Source organism: Schistocerca serialis, chromosome 7 (assembly GCF_023864345.2).
Source record: "Schistocerca serialis cubense isolate TAMUIC-IGC-003099 chromosome 7, iqSchSeri2.2, whole genome shotgun sequence".
NCBI lineage: Eukaryota > Metazoa > Arthropoda > Insecta > Orthoptera > Acrididae > Schistocerca > Schistocerca serialis.
Window position 1 is genome coordinate 291,604,580 of NC_064644.1, and position 15,725 is coordinate 291,620,304.

Here is a 15,725-nt window from a genome sequence, read left to right on the forward strand (position 1 = left end):
CAACTGTTTCATTGGACTGACAAGAGATTATGGAGAAAATGCACACAAAATTTTTTTTTTTTTTCTGTTTTTCTCAAGGTGGATTAAATAATACATCGACCAGAAGGTTTTTGCCAGTCTCAACACTAAAAGGCTTTCCTGAGGTAGCGTTGGAAGCAGTGTTAATGTACATCAAATGCATTGGAAAATTCATTTATGGTATCATGCTCATAAAACTTTTAGATTGTCAGATTTTTATTCATTAATACAATATTTTGAAGAGTACAATTATTTTTCTAATGAAGAACTGTTTGAAATGACATTACCCAAATAACAATGTCACCAGAGTACCACAGAAGCAAGGAAAGAAGATGAGATTTAATGTCCCATTAACAACAAGCTCAGATTAGGAAAGAATGGGAAACCACAGAAAAACTAAGCCTAAATTAGTGAAGAGGGATATGAACTGCCTGAATGTGAGTCCAATACCATAACCAAAAAAATACCTAAGGAGTTACACAATGGAACTGAATGCAGAATGGCCTTTAGTTACACATTGTTCAGATAGTTCCTCTTTCATCTGTAATGCAGAAAGACTACCCAAGACTGGCAATGCTGCACAAAAAATATATTTGAAATGTAAATACTACTAACTTAAAAAAAGTAGCATGAGCCACATCTGGTGTAATTAATCTACGAGCCATATATTCCTAAATTCAAATGAATATGTTGTATAAACAACATAATGTAAATCATTGTAGAGAATGGCATAATTATTTGTTCTAAGTGGGAGCATTTGGAAATGCATGGCTGTAAAAGAAACAAATTTAGTGGGTCACAGAGTGAGATCGATAAGAATACAATGAAGGTACTTTACATGTCTTGAACACATTTAATAACTGAGTGCCTGGATGTCCATATGTGCCCTTATAAATATGCTATCCATGACATGTGTCACTGGTGTAGTGCTGCATGTACACAGTGGTCCTGTTTGCAGTGGCCCCTGGTGGCCACCTCAAGTAGTTGCAGGCATGCCATTTAGATGTTGGTGCACACTGCGTGCACTATTGTGGCCCAGCTTATGTCCACTGTGGTTGGTAGGTGTAGTAACTAGTGGGTTACTACACTTCTCCTCTTTCTTTGTGGAAGGGGGGAGGGTTGTTGCCATCCATGATGCTGTGACTAAAGAGACTTCCAGAGTGTAAATGGTGGTGCTGGGGAAGCAGCCAGAGATGCAAGAAGTTTCTGTTCCAAGTGACCATCAAGTTCAGATAAAAGTGAGTGGGACGAGGCACCCCACACCACTCATGGGTCCCGGGGTGACCAGTGGACAGGACCAGTGAGAGGGGAGTGGGAGCCATCTGGATGTCAAAATCCATGATGACACTGGCATGAACAGCAATGACAGCAAACTGGAGAGGAGAGGCTCTGGTGATGGGGACACAGCATTTGTCCCTACTGATGGTGGTGCCTATTCAGTGTAGTGGGGGTGCCAGCATCTGGCACAGGGAGCAAAACCTGTCATCAGTGCTGATACAGCCTGGGATAAGTGGGCACAGCTAGTTCTGCTTGGCCCTGGAGTGGCCAGGGCCAATGAGGAACAAGGCATTGGACCAACAGTCCAATGAGGCCTGTCGTGGGATGCAACTGTTTCCTGTAGCATACCATGAGTTGATGTTCATTGCAAACCAAGAAAATGTGGCAACCACTCTGGCTGTGACTGCTGACTGGAATCCAGTAAGGGCACCATCCAAGTACCCTTGCCCAGATTGGTGTGCCAGGCATGAACGTGGACAAAACTGGTGCCATGGTAGACCACTGCCAAGTAGCAAGAGGTGAAGTTGCGTCCATGGCTGGTGGCCATGCAAGAGGTGGGTAGGATACTTGGCCCTAATTGGCATTATTCTGTAAGAGCTTTAAAAATGTGAGAGCCTGTTTGGCAACAGATGGAATGGAGGCATTGTGATCAGGCAAATGCCATTATGTGCGCAAAGGTCCTTTAAGGATTTCACCATGAACTGAGGGGACCATAGTCTGAAAGTAGAGTGCAAGGAAAGCCTGCTGTGGAGGATATCTTCGGCAGGGCCTTAACAGTCATGTCTGCTGTCACAGGAGTACAGCAAATGATATAAGGGAAACGAAACAAAGCATCAATTTCCAACAACCAGAAAGTGTGTAAAAAGGGACTAGAGAAATCAGTGTTGTCTCTTTCCCAAAGCTGTGGAAAAAAAAAAAAAAAAAAAAAAGGTTGTGCAGCACCAGCTCTGACACGCACAGTTGCAGTAGGCCATGATGAGGTGTTCCACCTTCCTATCAATGCTTGGCCAAAACTCATGGCAGTGCATGAAAGATCCCCAGTGACTCTGTTGTAACAATCAGAGGACTTTCTGTCGTAGAGCTGCGTGAACCATAATATGGGGAGTAAACCTTTCCATCGATGGGGGAATAATGCCGTACAAGAGGGAGAGGTGATGGTGCAGTGCCTAAAAATTCTGAAGCTATTACAATCTGTGGCCTAGTGGATAGCTGAGCCACTCATGTTCCATCATGCATACTATCTGCCAGAGCACCAGATCCATCGCCACAGCAGAGGCAGTATGGGAACTGCTGATGGGGGAGCCATCTATTGTGAGATTTGCCTCCATATCCAGTTGAAAACATAGCAGTTCCTGCAGCGTCTATGTCTGTATCTTATGATGCAAAATGAAAATGGATTTCATAACTGGACCATGACAAGAACAAATCCCAATAATGAAGTCGATGAGCTGCTTTGTCCAGTGAGGATGCCAATAGGTTAAATAGGGAAACCAAAGACTTATGTTTGGTAATTAAATGAAATTTTGCACCATGAAATGTTTTAGGGCATGGGCAATAGCAAGAGTTTCTTTATCCAACTGATAAAAATGTTACTGAGTGGAGTTGAGTGTTTTCAATGCAAAGGCTATAGGCTGTTGGGAGCCATGAATGGTGATGGATGAGGACTGCACCAATCCCGTACTGGCAGGATCAGATACTTGCTGAGTTGAAATGTGGCAATACCTGGCATGGATCAAAGTTCTCAGCTCCAGAGTTTGAGGAAAGTAGTACTGGGTGGAAGGATCCAAATAGCCTGTGTGGTGTAGCTGCCAATGTGGTCACGGAGTCATGTTGTGGAGCATGTTCAGCAACTGAGAAGTGTACAAAGTCTTGTTATTTAAATGTCTAAGCACAACATTGCATACTTATATGAAATGAACAACTGCCAGCTGAGACTTGGTCAATGTAGCTAACAACCACCAACTTTTACAACATGGCTGTTTGCACCTGCTGTTTTTGCAGAAGGGACCACAGTAAAGCCTCCATGGAAGAACTGAACATCATGAAAATTCCAGAATCTGAAACACATGAAAATTTGACCCTTGACATTGCTCTCTGTGCTGACAATTAAAACAAAGTGGCATAAAATAGATACAATTTATTGGATAATGGAGTGACACAAACATAAATACAGTGAAAGTAGTTTACATGTCTTGAACACATTTAACAACTGAGGGCTTGAAGACTGGTACTTGCCCCTATAAAGACGCTGCGTATGTCAGGTGTCACTGGTGCAGTGATGTGTATGCATGGTGGGCCTGGTGATGGCAGTTGGTGTCCAGGTTGGTCCTGGTAGCCACCTTGGGCGGTTACTGGCATACCATTTAAATGTTGGTGTTGCTGTGGTAGCCTGACTTACGTCGGGTGTGGACAGTAAGTGTAGTAACTGGTGGGTTACTACAGTATTGGCAGCTGAGTCTTGGTCAATGTAGCCAACAACCATCAACTGTTCCAAAAAGCCTGCTTGCACCAGCTGTTCTTGCAGAAGGGACCAGAGTAAAGTCTCCTTGGAAGAACTGAATGTCATGAAAACTGCAGAATCTGAAACACACCAAAATTTTATGCCCGGCTTTCCTCTTTGTGCTGACTATTAAAACAAGGTGGCATAAAAGAGATACAATTTATGGGATCATGGAGTGACATAAACATGTATACAATGAAAGTAGTTTACATGTCTCGAACATTAACCTATTACGAGAAAAATAGGAGGAAAAACAGCATGTCTGAAATATAATCTCTAGTCAGATACACAATACAATCAAATCACTGAATTTATCTCATTCAAGTACTGCTATACTGGAACCAAAAATGGCACATTTACATAAAAAATTACATATTTCTCTGAATGATTAATAAGGTTGCAACCACAACTATCATTTGTAAGGTCTTTGTGACAATTCAGAATAGTAAAATTAGATTATCAATATCTTTAATGTATAAAGACGTATATGAGGTGAAACAGTTACATGTGTTGAATTGTACACTGCAGTTTTCAAGAGAGTATTGTTGAAGGGATACAAAATAGGTCAAATTCTGCACAAATAATAATAACAAACCAGAAACAGGAAAATGTAATACAAGTTTGGCTGAAACAGAGAAAGAGCCATGATAGAATCTGGAGCAAGAAATGTTTCGAAAATAAAAATATTCGGGACAATAGAAAAAGAACTCACTGGGAATAACAGGCTGTGTAGTAATGACATGATGTAGGAATATTTTATGCTAAGTTTCCATACGTAATTTAAAATGATCATGTTATTGAAATATTAGGAGCATCCTTAGCAATACAACACCACATTCAAAATTTAACAAATTAACTTTTATGAAACACATTAGCACTTAAATTATTTTTTTTCTTACAAGCTTGATTCAGTGCATTTCTGGAGTTATATTGGTATTTTAGTTTTACCACTCAAATTATAAAACATTAAGATGTAAACATTTTGCCATTTTAGTGCTCATCATTGAAATACTACAATATCATCATTGAAAAGAATACTGCATTAAAAATGCTAAGAGATGTATTGCTGCTTACCATAAAGCCATAAAACACATTATTCATTCTTGAATAATCACTTTCAACATAATGGCATTTGTTTTTGTTCAGTTATTTGAAACAACCACATTATGTGATAACGAAATTACTTCTGTTTCTCTGTGACTTAAAACTGAAGCCAGTATTTGAGTATTTTGTGGTAACAAAAACTTACGTCACTTCTCAGAAAAATTTACTTTCTTGATTCTTCAGTAAGCAGATCACATATATCTTCCTTTTCTTTAATGGCCCTAGAAGAAAACAGGAAAAGTTCCAGAGTCTCCAAGAAAGATCCCTGGATCACAGAGACACTTTAGCCAGAAACCTGTTACGTATGATGACTGGAGTGAAACATCAGACGATTCCTTTCTAGATGTAACTTTTTCCAAGGTAAGTACTGTTTGCGTGTGTGCAGATGTACAGGGATTATGGAAAAAAGTATTTTATATTTTAACATTTAATTATTTTGTACTTACTTCAACATCCTTGTAAATAAATGTGTTTCATTTAGAGAAAAGAGTAGTACCGCAGAAATTTTCATTAAGTAAGGCACTTAACTATGTATTTGCTTCACTGAACTGTGTTCTCCTTATAGATACCTGAACCAGGTAGACCAGTTTATGACAAGATACTACCTCCAACCTTTGTACAGTGATGAGCCAAAACATTCTGATTACCCGCTTAAAAGCTGGTATGTCCATCTTTGGGATGATATAGATCACTGATTGTTCACATCAGGGATCCAACAGTGTTTTAGTAGGTTTGTGGAGGTATGTGGCACTAGATGTCTACCCACAGGTCATATAATTCACGTAAATAATGGGTCACTCATATACATACATGGTGATGGCACCAAATAGTGACCCAGATGGATTCCATAGGATTTACATCAGGCAAATTTGGTCACCAAGACATCATTCTGAGTTCATGATAATGCTCCTGAAAACACTGTAGCACAGTTCTGGCTCTGAGACAATGCAATTATACTGCTGAAAGATGACATCAGGGAAGACATTAAGCATGAGGGGATTCAGGTGGTTCACAGTTGTCAGAGTGTCTTTGATTACCACCACAGGTATCTTGCAAGCACAGGAGAATGTTCACCACAGCATAATCCTGCTCCAAACAGCCTGTGCCCATGGCACACTGCATGTTTTGACCCACCATTCACCTTGGTGACTGCATTTGTGGAGACAACCATTGACATAGTGTAACAAATACTTGATTCTTCCAAAGAGCCATGTTTACATTGATTGACAGTTGACTCCCAATGGTTTGGTGCCCACTGCAGTCATAACTGATGATGTCTTTGGGTCAGAATGTGAACATGTAGGGATGGTCTGCTCTGGAGCTCCATGTTCAACAACGTTCAATGAATGGTGTGCTCTGAAACCCTTTTGCATGCACTAGCATCATGCTCTTTCAGCAGAGATGCCAAAGATCTCCATCTATCCTACTTTACAGAGAGAGACAAGCCTCCAAATCCCACATTCTGTGAAAAGTCATGGACGTCCAACCATTTAGTACCGTGTGGTAGTTTCACAATTCTTCTACCTCTTTCTGTAGATGCTCATGACAGTAGTGCATGACCATTCGACCAGCTTCACTGTTTTTGAGATACTCATTCACAGGCTCAGCGTAGTAATAATCTGCCCTTTGTCAAAGTCACTTATCTCAATGGATTTCCTGATTTGCAGCCCATATCTTTGTTAGGGTGATGCCCTGCTCATAGCTACTCCACTTACATTCATTTGTTATGGCGTCATGCACCCGCAACATCCCAGGTGGCATCCAATATTGTAGTGGCGTATGTTTTGGCTTATCAGTGTAGCTTATTTATGAAAAACCAAATACTAGATTTAGCAGTACATCATCTCCCAGTTTATGCGTAGCAGTTACCACAACAAACTAACTAAATTGCTACAGTGGTTAAGGTGCTGCACTGCATGCCATTTCAGGAGCAGCCAGATGCAAATCCCTAGTTGGCCACCCCCTTTTAAGCTAACCACAGTTTCCCAACATTGCTACACACAAATGCTGGGAGGATTTTGTAAAATGTTAATAACAAGTTCCTTTGTTCCATCCTTATGTAACTGTGTGAGTGCTCTATTTTTAATTACATCAATGTTGGCAGGTTGTTAAACCACAACCTTCCTTACTCCATTAGATTTCAGGCATGCAGCTGTAGAAACTACCTTTCTTTCATGGGTATTTCAGTTATATAACTTCTGGCCCCTTCTGAATGAGCCAGTCTACTGAATCAACAGTATGCACATTGGCTAATTTAAAACTGAGGGTCTCATCATGGCGCTTACAGTTACAGACTCTCATACCACAAAGATAATTACTTGCTGGGTAGCAAAAGTTTATATGAATGTCTAGTAATTGGCTAGTCAAGACATGAACGGGAGTCCATAATTTGTCAAGGCTGGCCCACTATCCTGATTAATTAAATCTTTTGCCAGGCAAATTTCTACTGTTTCTTTCACAATCAAGTGTAAAAACAAAGAAATTGCCATCAGAATTTCGTTTCTGTCATACACTGTACAGTGGCTGTTTTCAGTGTAGTGCTGTGCCACAATCAATTGGTTGGGCTGTAAGCACTGGATAGGATATTTATCATACACATACTGTCCTACAAATGAATGTGTCTAGGCATGAATGTCTATAAATGCATGTACCATATGGTTTAAATTTGTGAATAACCTGCAGTAGTTTATAACATAACTATTAAAATGTAACTATTCTTGAGTTAAGCATTTATATATTGGGGTTTTCGTGTACTCATCCTTTCTGCAGATCTGTTGCAGCTGAAGTCCTAAGTTCTCAGTAACTGTAAAAAATTTTAACTTCGGAAAAGTTAAAACTAAAAATCATCTTGAATTATGTCATTTTAAATACATTTATTAAACTTTCAAAACAGAGCTAAAGTATTATTACAAAGGCAAACAATACTTACAAAAGGAGCAGCTACATGCTCACTGCTCAAAAACTAAAACCAGACTGACCCCCTCTGCCAACATGGCAGCCACCCTTTAAACTTTCTTAGCAATCCCGAACAATCCTCAGCATTGTTTAAGATGAACATTTGATTGATTAACAATTAAAATTTTTACAAAATAACTGAAAATACTTATATAAATGTATGTCTGCTCAGTACAGTAAGTACACTATGATATTAGTACATGTCTGTTAATTCTTTTGAGAATAAACTCTCAAATAAGAAATTACAATAATACATTTATATTTTTTATTAATTACTGGAGACTCCTTCATGGGAATTATTCCCTTCATTTACAGAGCTTCTATACTTTGAACTGAAATAGATTAAACAGTCATTTTCTCAGTTATAAGTTTTTCTAGACGAGTTACATATTTTGTTTACATGTGCGATCCTGAATTAGACTGGGAAATGCTAATTTTAAATATGCCTCAGTGGGCTGTTACGTTTCAAGTTCCAGTCAGTTGGCTTACTTGGGAAATAGCCAGAAGGTAGATGACCAAAATATCAGTGGAAGAAATGGAACTTCTGCTGTTGTGTGCCTAAAATCTGATAGATCAGCCAGTGTGCCTGGAAAACATAAAGATGTACTCCAACTTCCCCTAGTCACCATAATGTGAAAGTAATTTTTATCACATTTTCAGTGGAGTGCAGATTAATTCTTCTCTTTTTAATTATTAAGCATTCAGTCAGTACTCATGAAAATTACAGGTTTCTTCATTCTTTTCATAAATGGAGTATGTGTTAGACCAAGATCCAAACCAGGCTATAAACCTGTTGTAGACAGTATTCTACTAATTGTGTAGTCTGAAGACACCTTGCGTACCAACCCAAATATCTGCTTTCTCTCCTTTCCTTCACCATGATTAACTTTGCATTAGAAAAGGAAGTGTACTTTTGGATTTCTCAGTTTGTAAGAGGCAAAGCTTCAAGTTCAAATTTTTATCTAGTGTGCAGTTTTAGTGAGTAAGGAAGATTTGTTTGAATGCATTCTGCTTCAGATTGAAAGTTTCATGATGGAATTTCTTTCCTATTATGAATGGATTGGGATGGAGAAGGGGCAGAAGTAATGTCTGCCACATATGTAATATTTGAAAAAGCCATAAATACTCCATGAACTAAGCAAAATGGTGAGCACCTCCTTATCTGCTTATCTGGAGAGTTCAGGAGCCATGAACTGGTCAGTGCAGCCATTCATTTATAACTGTAAACTCCAGGCATGCTTCTGTGATCACTATGTAACAAAGCAGCAGAACATTTTGTGTGTGTGTGTGTGTGTGTTTGTGTGTGTGTTTTACCAGATACCAATGAAGTGGATATGCTGTTGAGCTGAAACCATCATTAGCTGTTGAACTGCTTTACCCTGGCATTCACTGGTTAAATATCTACATTATGTGATTGAATTCTTTTCACAATTGCTTTTTTTCCCATTTTCTTCACCAGTGTTATTTTAATACCTTAATAGATGACCACATATTGCATTTCCTGTCTCCATACTTGTTATATGACTTCTTCGGTGAAGCTTAATTTTTTTCAAAAGTTTTCTGATTCGATCACTTTTGGCTTTGCTAAGCAGAAACTGGGGAGAAGTTGTGGAAGGCTGCCCATCCTTCTTTCCTGCTCCCTTCCACCATTTGTATTCTTACTATAAATCACAGCAATTAGAAATCAGATGCCTTCAGGCCTGCACAATGTTTGCCGAGCCAAATATTTCAGTTTTGGTACTAAATAATACTCTCATTGTTGGAGTTTTAAATGTGTGTCATACAGCCACAATGCACCACAAGCACAAGATGCTTACTTGAAAATGACGTGTTAGTCAAAAGCATTTGAAAGCACAACACTTCATTATATTTACGGAACAATGTCTCATGAAAATGTTGAGAAATTCTGTATTGAAATACAAGCCATCGCCCAGTTTTTGAGCTACTCCTTGTTTAACCTATTTTTGAGTGAACTATAAGCTATACTGTAGCAATATTCCCTATTACTGTGGTTCTTCAGTATTTCCCAGTGGGTGTGTTCTGTCAGGGTCAGATGAGATGTGACCACCGTGGTGGTGGGTGAAATGGCTGCTGGCAACTCAGGATGGAGTGCGATTTCCCCACCTTGATGTTGGCTGCAGTGGAGGTTGTGACTGGAACTGCACTGCAGAGTCTCAGTGAAACATCTATAGTTAAGGAAGTCTTTTATTTATGAAAATTACAGGGATGGAATCATTGATGAAGAGGAGGTGGTTGTTCTCTGTGAAATAGTCAGCAATGGTTATGCAGCTGATGCCCTGATGTCAGCAGTTGTGTGCCAGGAAGGCAGTGCATGCTGATGGCAGCAGCTACTGGCATCAGTGCAGTCGCAGAGACCTGATGCAAGGCAGTGCATCATCAACAATGTAGGACATAGGCAGCTCCTTGCTGCTTCTTAGTCTAGTGTATGATGCACCAGGATAGACGATATTTAAACTGCAGTGCCTGAAGACAATGGTGTGTGCCCACTTGTGTAATGCTCAGCAACAACATAAGCCTACACAGGATGGAGAACAGCAAAGGTATAAATTAGGTGTATATACTTGAGACTGGTTAGTGTTCTCCCCATGGTACCACTTCGGCCCTTAAATCCTAATAGGCTGGTTTCCAGCTGTAAGTGTTAGGCAATGATGACTTTGTTCATCATGGTTTTCATGTCCAGTCAGCTCTTCCAGACACCCTACTGCTGCTATAAGGCATCCCATCTTCAGCTTTCAGAAGTAGTTGCTAGCATTTTCCACAGTGTCAGTCTACTGAATGAGTGTTCTTGTGTTCTGTGTCACATCGTATTGTCTTCGGGCTGACAGGCAGTTCTCCCTCTGTGACATCATTCTGCTGAATAAATATTGGGCAGTTCATTACACTAGAGTAGATTATGACACATATTCACACCTCCTTTGGAGAAAGCTGATCTTCAGATTGGGACCAGTTTGGATTTCTGAACAAGATAGATCTCAATACATGATTCATGAGTTGACATAAAAAAAATAGAACGTTTTCCATTTCTCCTTATTCTAATTTAGTAAACATTATGTGGTTCATTACCTGTTCACTAATTTTAGTGTTCTTTTGAATCATCATGTAGCAAACTAGCAAAATAAAATTACTTATAATTTTCTCCACTTAACAAATCCCTTAACTGTCATTCAACAGCAAATGGTTCCACTCAGTTAATTTCTCATTATTGACATTTCTCCTTGTTTACCAGATGGTTTCATAACTTTCTGCTTTGGTACATCATGCAGAACTTTGTCTAGGCAACAAAAGTTTCCCTCATCATGTTTTCTCAGAAAACACATCCTTCAATCTAAGTTCACATAAAAATAAATGTGGTATTGTCACAAGAAAGATATTGGTGGGTGTTCCCCTTATTCCCCTTATTTTAATGCCAACTTCAGACTGACAACTTCTTGCAATACTGTGCTTGTTTCTACCTTCACTCACCCAAAACAACTTCCCTGTGCTCTGTGGCACTTTATTACGTGAATTGAACATTAATGATTTTGTATGCAGTTCAGGTGGTTCTACTCTCATGACAGAAGATGGTTGTGGCAGTGTGTCAGTCACAGCAGTCAGTCTCAGCTGAAGCAATGTCTCCTGGAGTTTGATGGAGTGCTGCCAAAGAACAACTGCACAACATTTTCTTGTACCCACACTACCTATTACATGGCAAGTATCATCAACTTTATGAACCTCCTGATCCTCAGGCACACATTCCTGAAAGGATCCAATCTTGTCAGCCCAACCAGAAGCCTTACTAATGTGGTTCCTCTTCCTTATCTTCCTCCCTTACCCCTTCTGAAGAGGCAGTGCCACCAAAGGTGATGAGGAATCTGCATTCATCAGAAACAAATGTGTCTTTACCACTACATTATCCAAATCATTCACAACATAAGTAACACCATCACTAAACTCCTGTGTATCCCTCGTAGTATTTACAACAAACTGCTATCCACAGCTATACTATGTGTGACACAAAAATTGGTGGTACATGTATTTCCATGTACATCTGCTCCAGGATCTGTGATCTCTATACAACAGCCATTATCACCTATTGGGGTAGATACTACTGCACCTAAGTCAGTATCATCTGTGTTGCTACTAGCACATTTATTTATTTATTTCAGCACATTGCCTATTAATGCCATCTGGCGCAGCAGATGATTTAGATTGCATTTTCACGTGATATTGGAGCTGATAATTCTACATTACAACATTAGTACCTTTTGCATCAATTAAACATCTACTGTTTACATCTTTTCCCCTATCTTCTGCTTCCACATAAGCACTACTCTATTTTAATTTCTGAAGACATTATCACTGGATGACTGTACTGACCCCTGTTTTTAACCCAGTTATCACCAAATTCTTCCTGCCTGTTATCTGAATACTCTGGGGCAACTTAACTGTGCAAAGCTAGCTTTCTTTCCTCCATATGTTTTTATTTCCTTAAACATATTCATATTTTCACTGTCTGCTTACAACCATACTATTTCAGCTGCTCAAATTTGTGGAGTTTTGTCAAGGATAGCTCCCTGTGGCAACGAAAAGAAATTGGTTGAACCCATACCAGTTACACAAAAAAACAGCAAATGACATCATCATCATCATCATCTTCATCATTCATCATCATCATTGTCGTCTTTTCAGGGATTAGGCCCTTTGAGCTGAACCAGCTTCAATCCATCTTTCCCTTGGCCTTCCTTGGTCTCTTTGGCCAGTAGGTCTATATGACAATGCCGTTTCTGGAATCCCACATACATCCTGGTTTATCATTTATCAAGGTGTGTGTGTGTGTGTGTGTGTGTGTGTGTGTGTGTGTGTGTGACAGTAGTGCCCTAAGCAATTTCATTTCTGTGGGTTCTGTATGGCTGTGGTTTTTCTGTATTAATGTCCATGTTTCACTGCCATGTAGAAAAATTGGTACTGCCATTACCTTTTACAGCTTCAGCTGCTGCCATCTGCACTGCTTTCAGTGATCTCAAATAGTTCTGCACATTGCATGGTATCTTCACAATTTCTTATTTACATATCTGTCATAATCATAAGAGATATTGCAACCTAAATGATTAAGATGTTGAACCAGTTCTAAAATTCTGCCATCGAAAAAATCATTGCCCTTATGGGGTGTTTGCCCTGGAATATCATGGCTGCTAATTTTGAGGTAGAAATTTTAAAGTTATATTCCTTACAGATTTTATCTAGTAAATAAATAGCTCTTTGAAGACTTTCTTCAGTGTTTTGCATAATCACTTAGTCATCAGCACAAGCTAGAACATGTAAAGTGGTTCTTCCTAATTTAACTGCAGGTGGTGCCTGATATTTTCATCTGTGTAGGATATCGTCCATATAGATGTTAAAAAGTGTGAGCGGTAATACACATCTTTGTCTTACTCCATGATTAACAACTATATTTTTGCCATTGTAATTAGATAAACTGAGTCTGAAGCATATGTCATTATATAAACATTTTATACACTTTATTATGTTTTGAGAGTGGCCTGTTTAATCATTGTATTCCATTGTTCATTTGTCTACATAATTGGAGGCCTTCTCTATATCTACAAGTGCCATATAGGGGGAAAATTTCATTCCATTTTTCCCCTGTTAGCTGTTTCATAGTAAACAGTTTTTTAATATACCAGCATATAGTTTATACATTAAATTAATATATTTATAATTCCATAGTTTATTTCAACTCTCTCTTTCTTAAATACAGAAGGAAAAAAAAATGCTGTTGACCATGTATTGGGGTCCTCATTGTAAGCCACCACATGTTTGAAGAAGGTGGAATTTGATTAAAAATCTTTCATTCCTCAAGAATTCTATATTTATCCACTCTGGTCCTGCGATATTTTAGTTCTTTTGTTTTCATATTATAGTCTCTAACTCTCCTAAAGTAAGTCACCATGGCCAAACTACCTTACAAACAGGATAACTGCATTCATAGTGTCCTTAATGAGATATATGTCTGTGTGCACCACATATCTATATGGTACTGTGAATATACATAGTACAGTGGTACATAGCGATGTAGGACAAGTCAAATAATTTGCAATAAATTTTGAACAGAAACTGTTGTGTGGTTTACAGTATATAGCAATATAAGCCTAACAAATGGGGAAAACAGTCTGCAAATACACAAATAAAATTTTACACCTACTTTTGACCGAGCGAGGTGGCGCAGTGGTTAGCACACTGGACTCGCATTCGGGAGGATGACAGTTCAATCCCGTCTCCAGCCATCCTGATTTAGGTTTTCCGTGATTTCCCTAAATCGTTTCAGGCAAATGCCGGGATGGTTCCTTTGAAAGGGCACGGCCGATTTCCTTCCCAATCCTTCCCTAACCCGAGCTTGCGCTCCGTCTCTAATGACCTCGTTGTCGACGGGACGTTAAACACTAACCACCACCACCACCACACCTACTTTTGGCCTTGTTTCTACATACATACACACATGTGTAACAGTCCACACAGACACAGAATATACATACAAATTTATATATGAACATTTCTTATTTTCACCTTAATTGTATAAATTATTTAAATTTTTTCGCATGTTTACATAGCAGATAAAAATTAATCAACACTATAGTAGCAATTCCATAGCAAGTAGTCACTCACTGTAGTTTTGGATTTATGCAAGCCAGTTATCACCTTAATTTTGAGGTAGTTTGTTGAACAGTTTTTTTCCTGCTTTCAGGGGTCTTTTTTTTAGTGTTGTGTGTGCAAGCAGCCCATGTAAATTTGAATGTTCCTTGAATAGTATGAACGGATTTTGGTCTTTTGGAGCAATCTTGCTGTTGTCATTTGTGATTTTTCTATATAAACATTATTGTTTCTAAGATATATAGGCATGGTAATGGAAGAATATGAAGCTTCTTAAATGAAGGTTTGCATGAAAATCGAGTTGCTGTGCCTTCCATGGCTCTTATAATTTTTTTTTTGTGCAATGAAACAACTTTTTCTGGGTGGTGAATTTTGCTAGCAAATTAAACAATATCTTAGCAGTGTTTCTGCTTGAGTAGAGTACACATATTTTATGACTTGCATTGATGTGCATCCAGCAGGAATTTTAATACTATAACAAATGGTATGTAATTTATTACTCAGGTGGTGTGTGTTGTTCTGCCATCTCAGGTCACCTTGGATACAAACTCCCAGAAATTTGGTGCTATTTACAGTTTCAAATCTTTTGCTCAACAGTTCTGTTGTTTCAGGTAGAGGCTGTTTAATCTGCACTGTGTGTAGAGGCACAGTGTTGTTTTCTGTGTGTGTATTATTAAGTTGTTCATTGCGAACCATTCTGATACATGTGAAGTGCTCTTTTTTATTTCATTTTGGAGTTCGTATGGGGTCTTTCCTTTGATAATAATGATACTCATGCCTTCTTTCATGCCATATATTTAGACGTGGGCAACATCAGGGATCTCAGATAGCTTATCATAGAGTTTTTCAATCTCTTCTTTTCTGGACTATAAATTCCTACTATCATCAATGCAGTGTTGGCAAATTAGACTTTTGCTGGCAAGATCTTAAAAACTAACATTCATGTAGAAACTCCTCCTAAACTTTGTACATACAAAAGAATGTTTTCCAAATCAGCCCTGCATCAGTTTAAATCCCAGCTAGAATATGAAGATTGGAGGGAAGTCTATGCAGAAACCAACGCAAATCAGAAATTTATCAAGTTCATGTCAATTTTTAAACTCAGATTGGAAGAGATGTTTCCCAAAACTCTTTATTAAATTAAAACTACAAAGAGAAATCAGTGGGTGACTACAGGTATCAAAAAATCCTCAGAAACTCTTAGATATCTCAACTCCATAAA

The 15,725-nt window shown here is 38.7% G+C and overlaps 1 protein-coding gene across 1 annotated transcript in view; it reads left to right on the top strand.

Moving 5' to 3' along the window:
* The window catches only part of LOC126413335 (myosin heavy chain, clone 203-like), a 235,317-nt gene that overhangs the window by 206,100 nt on the left and 13,492 nt on the right, over positions 1 to 15,725 (top strand). Inside the window, exon 11 of the mRNA XM_050083246.1 lies at positions 5,126 to 5,260. Coding sequence (XP_049939203.1) covers positions 5,126 to 5,260 — 135 coding nt within the window. The remainder of the gene's footprint in view (positions 1 to 5,125; positions 5,261 to 15,725) is intronic.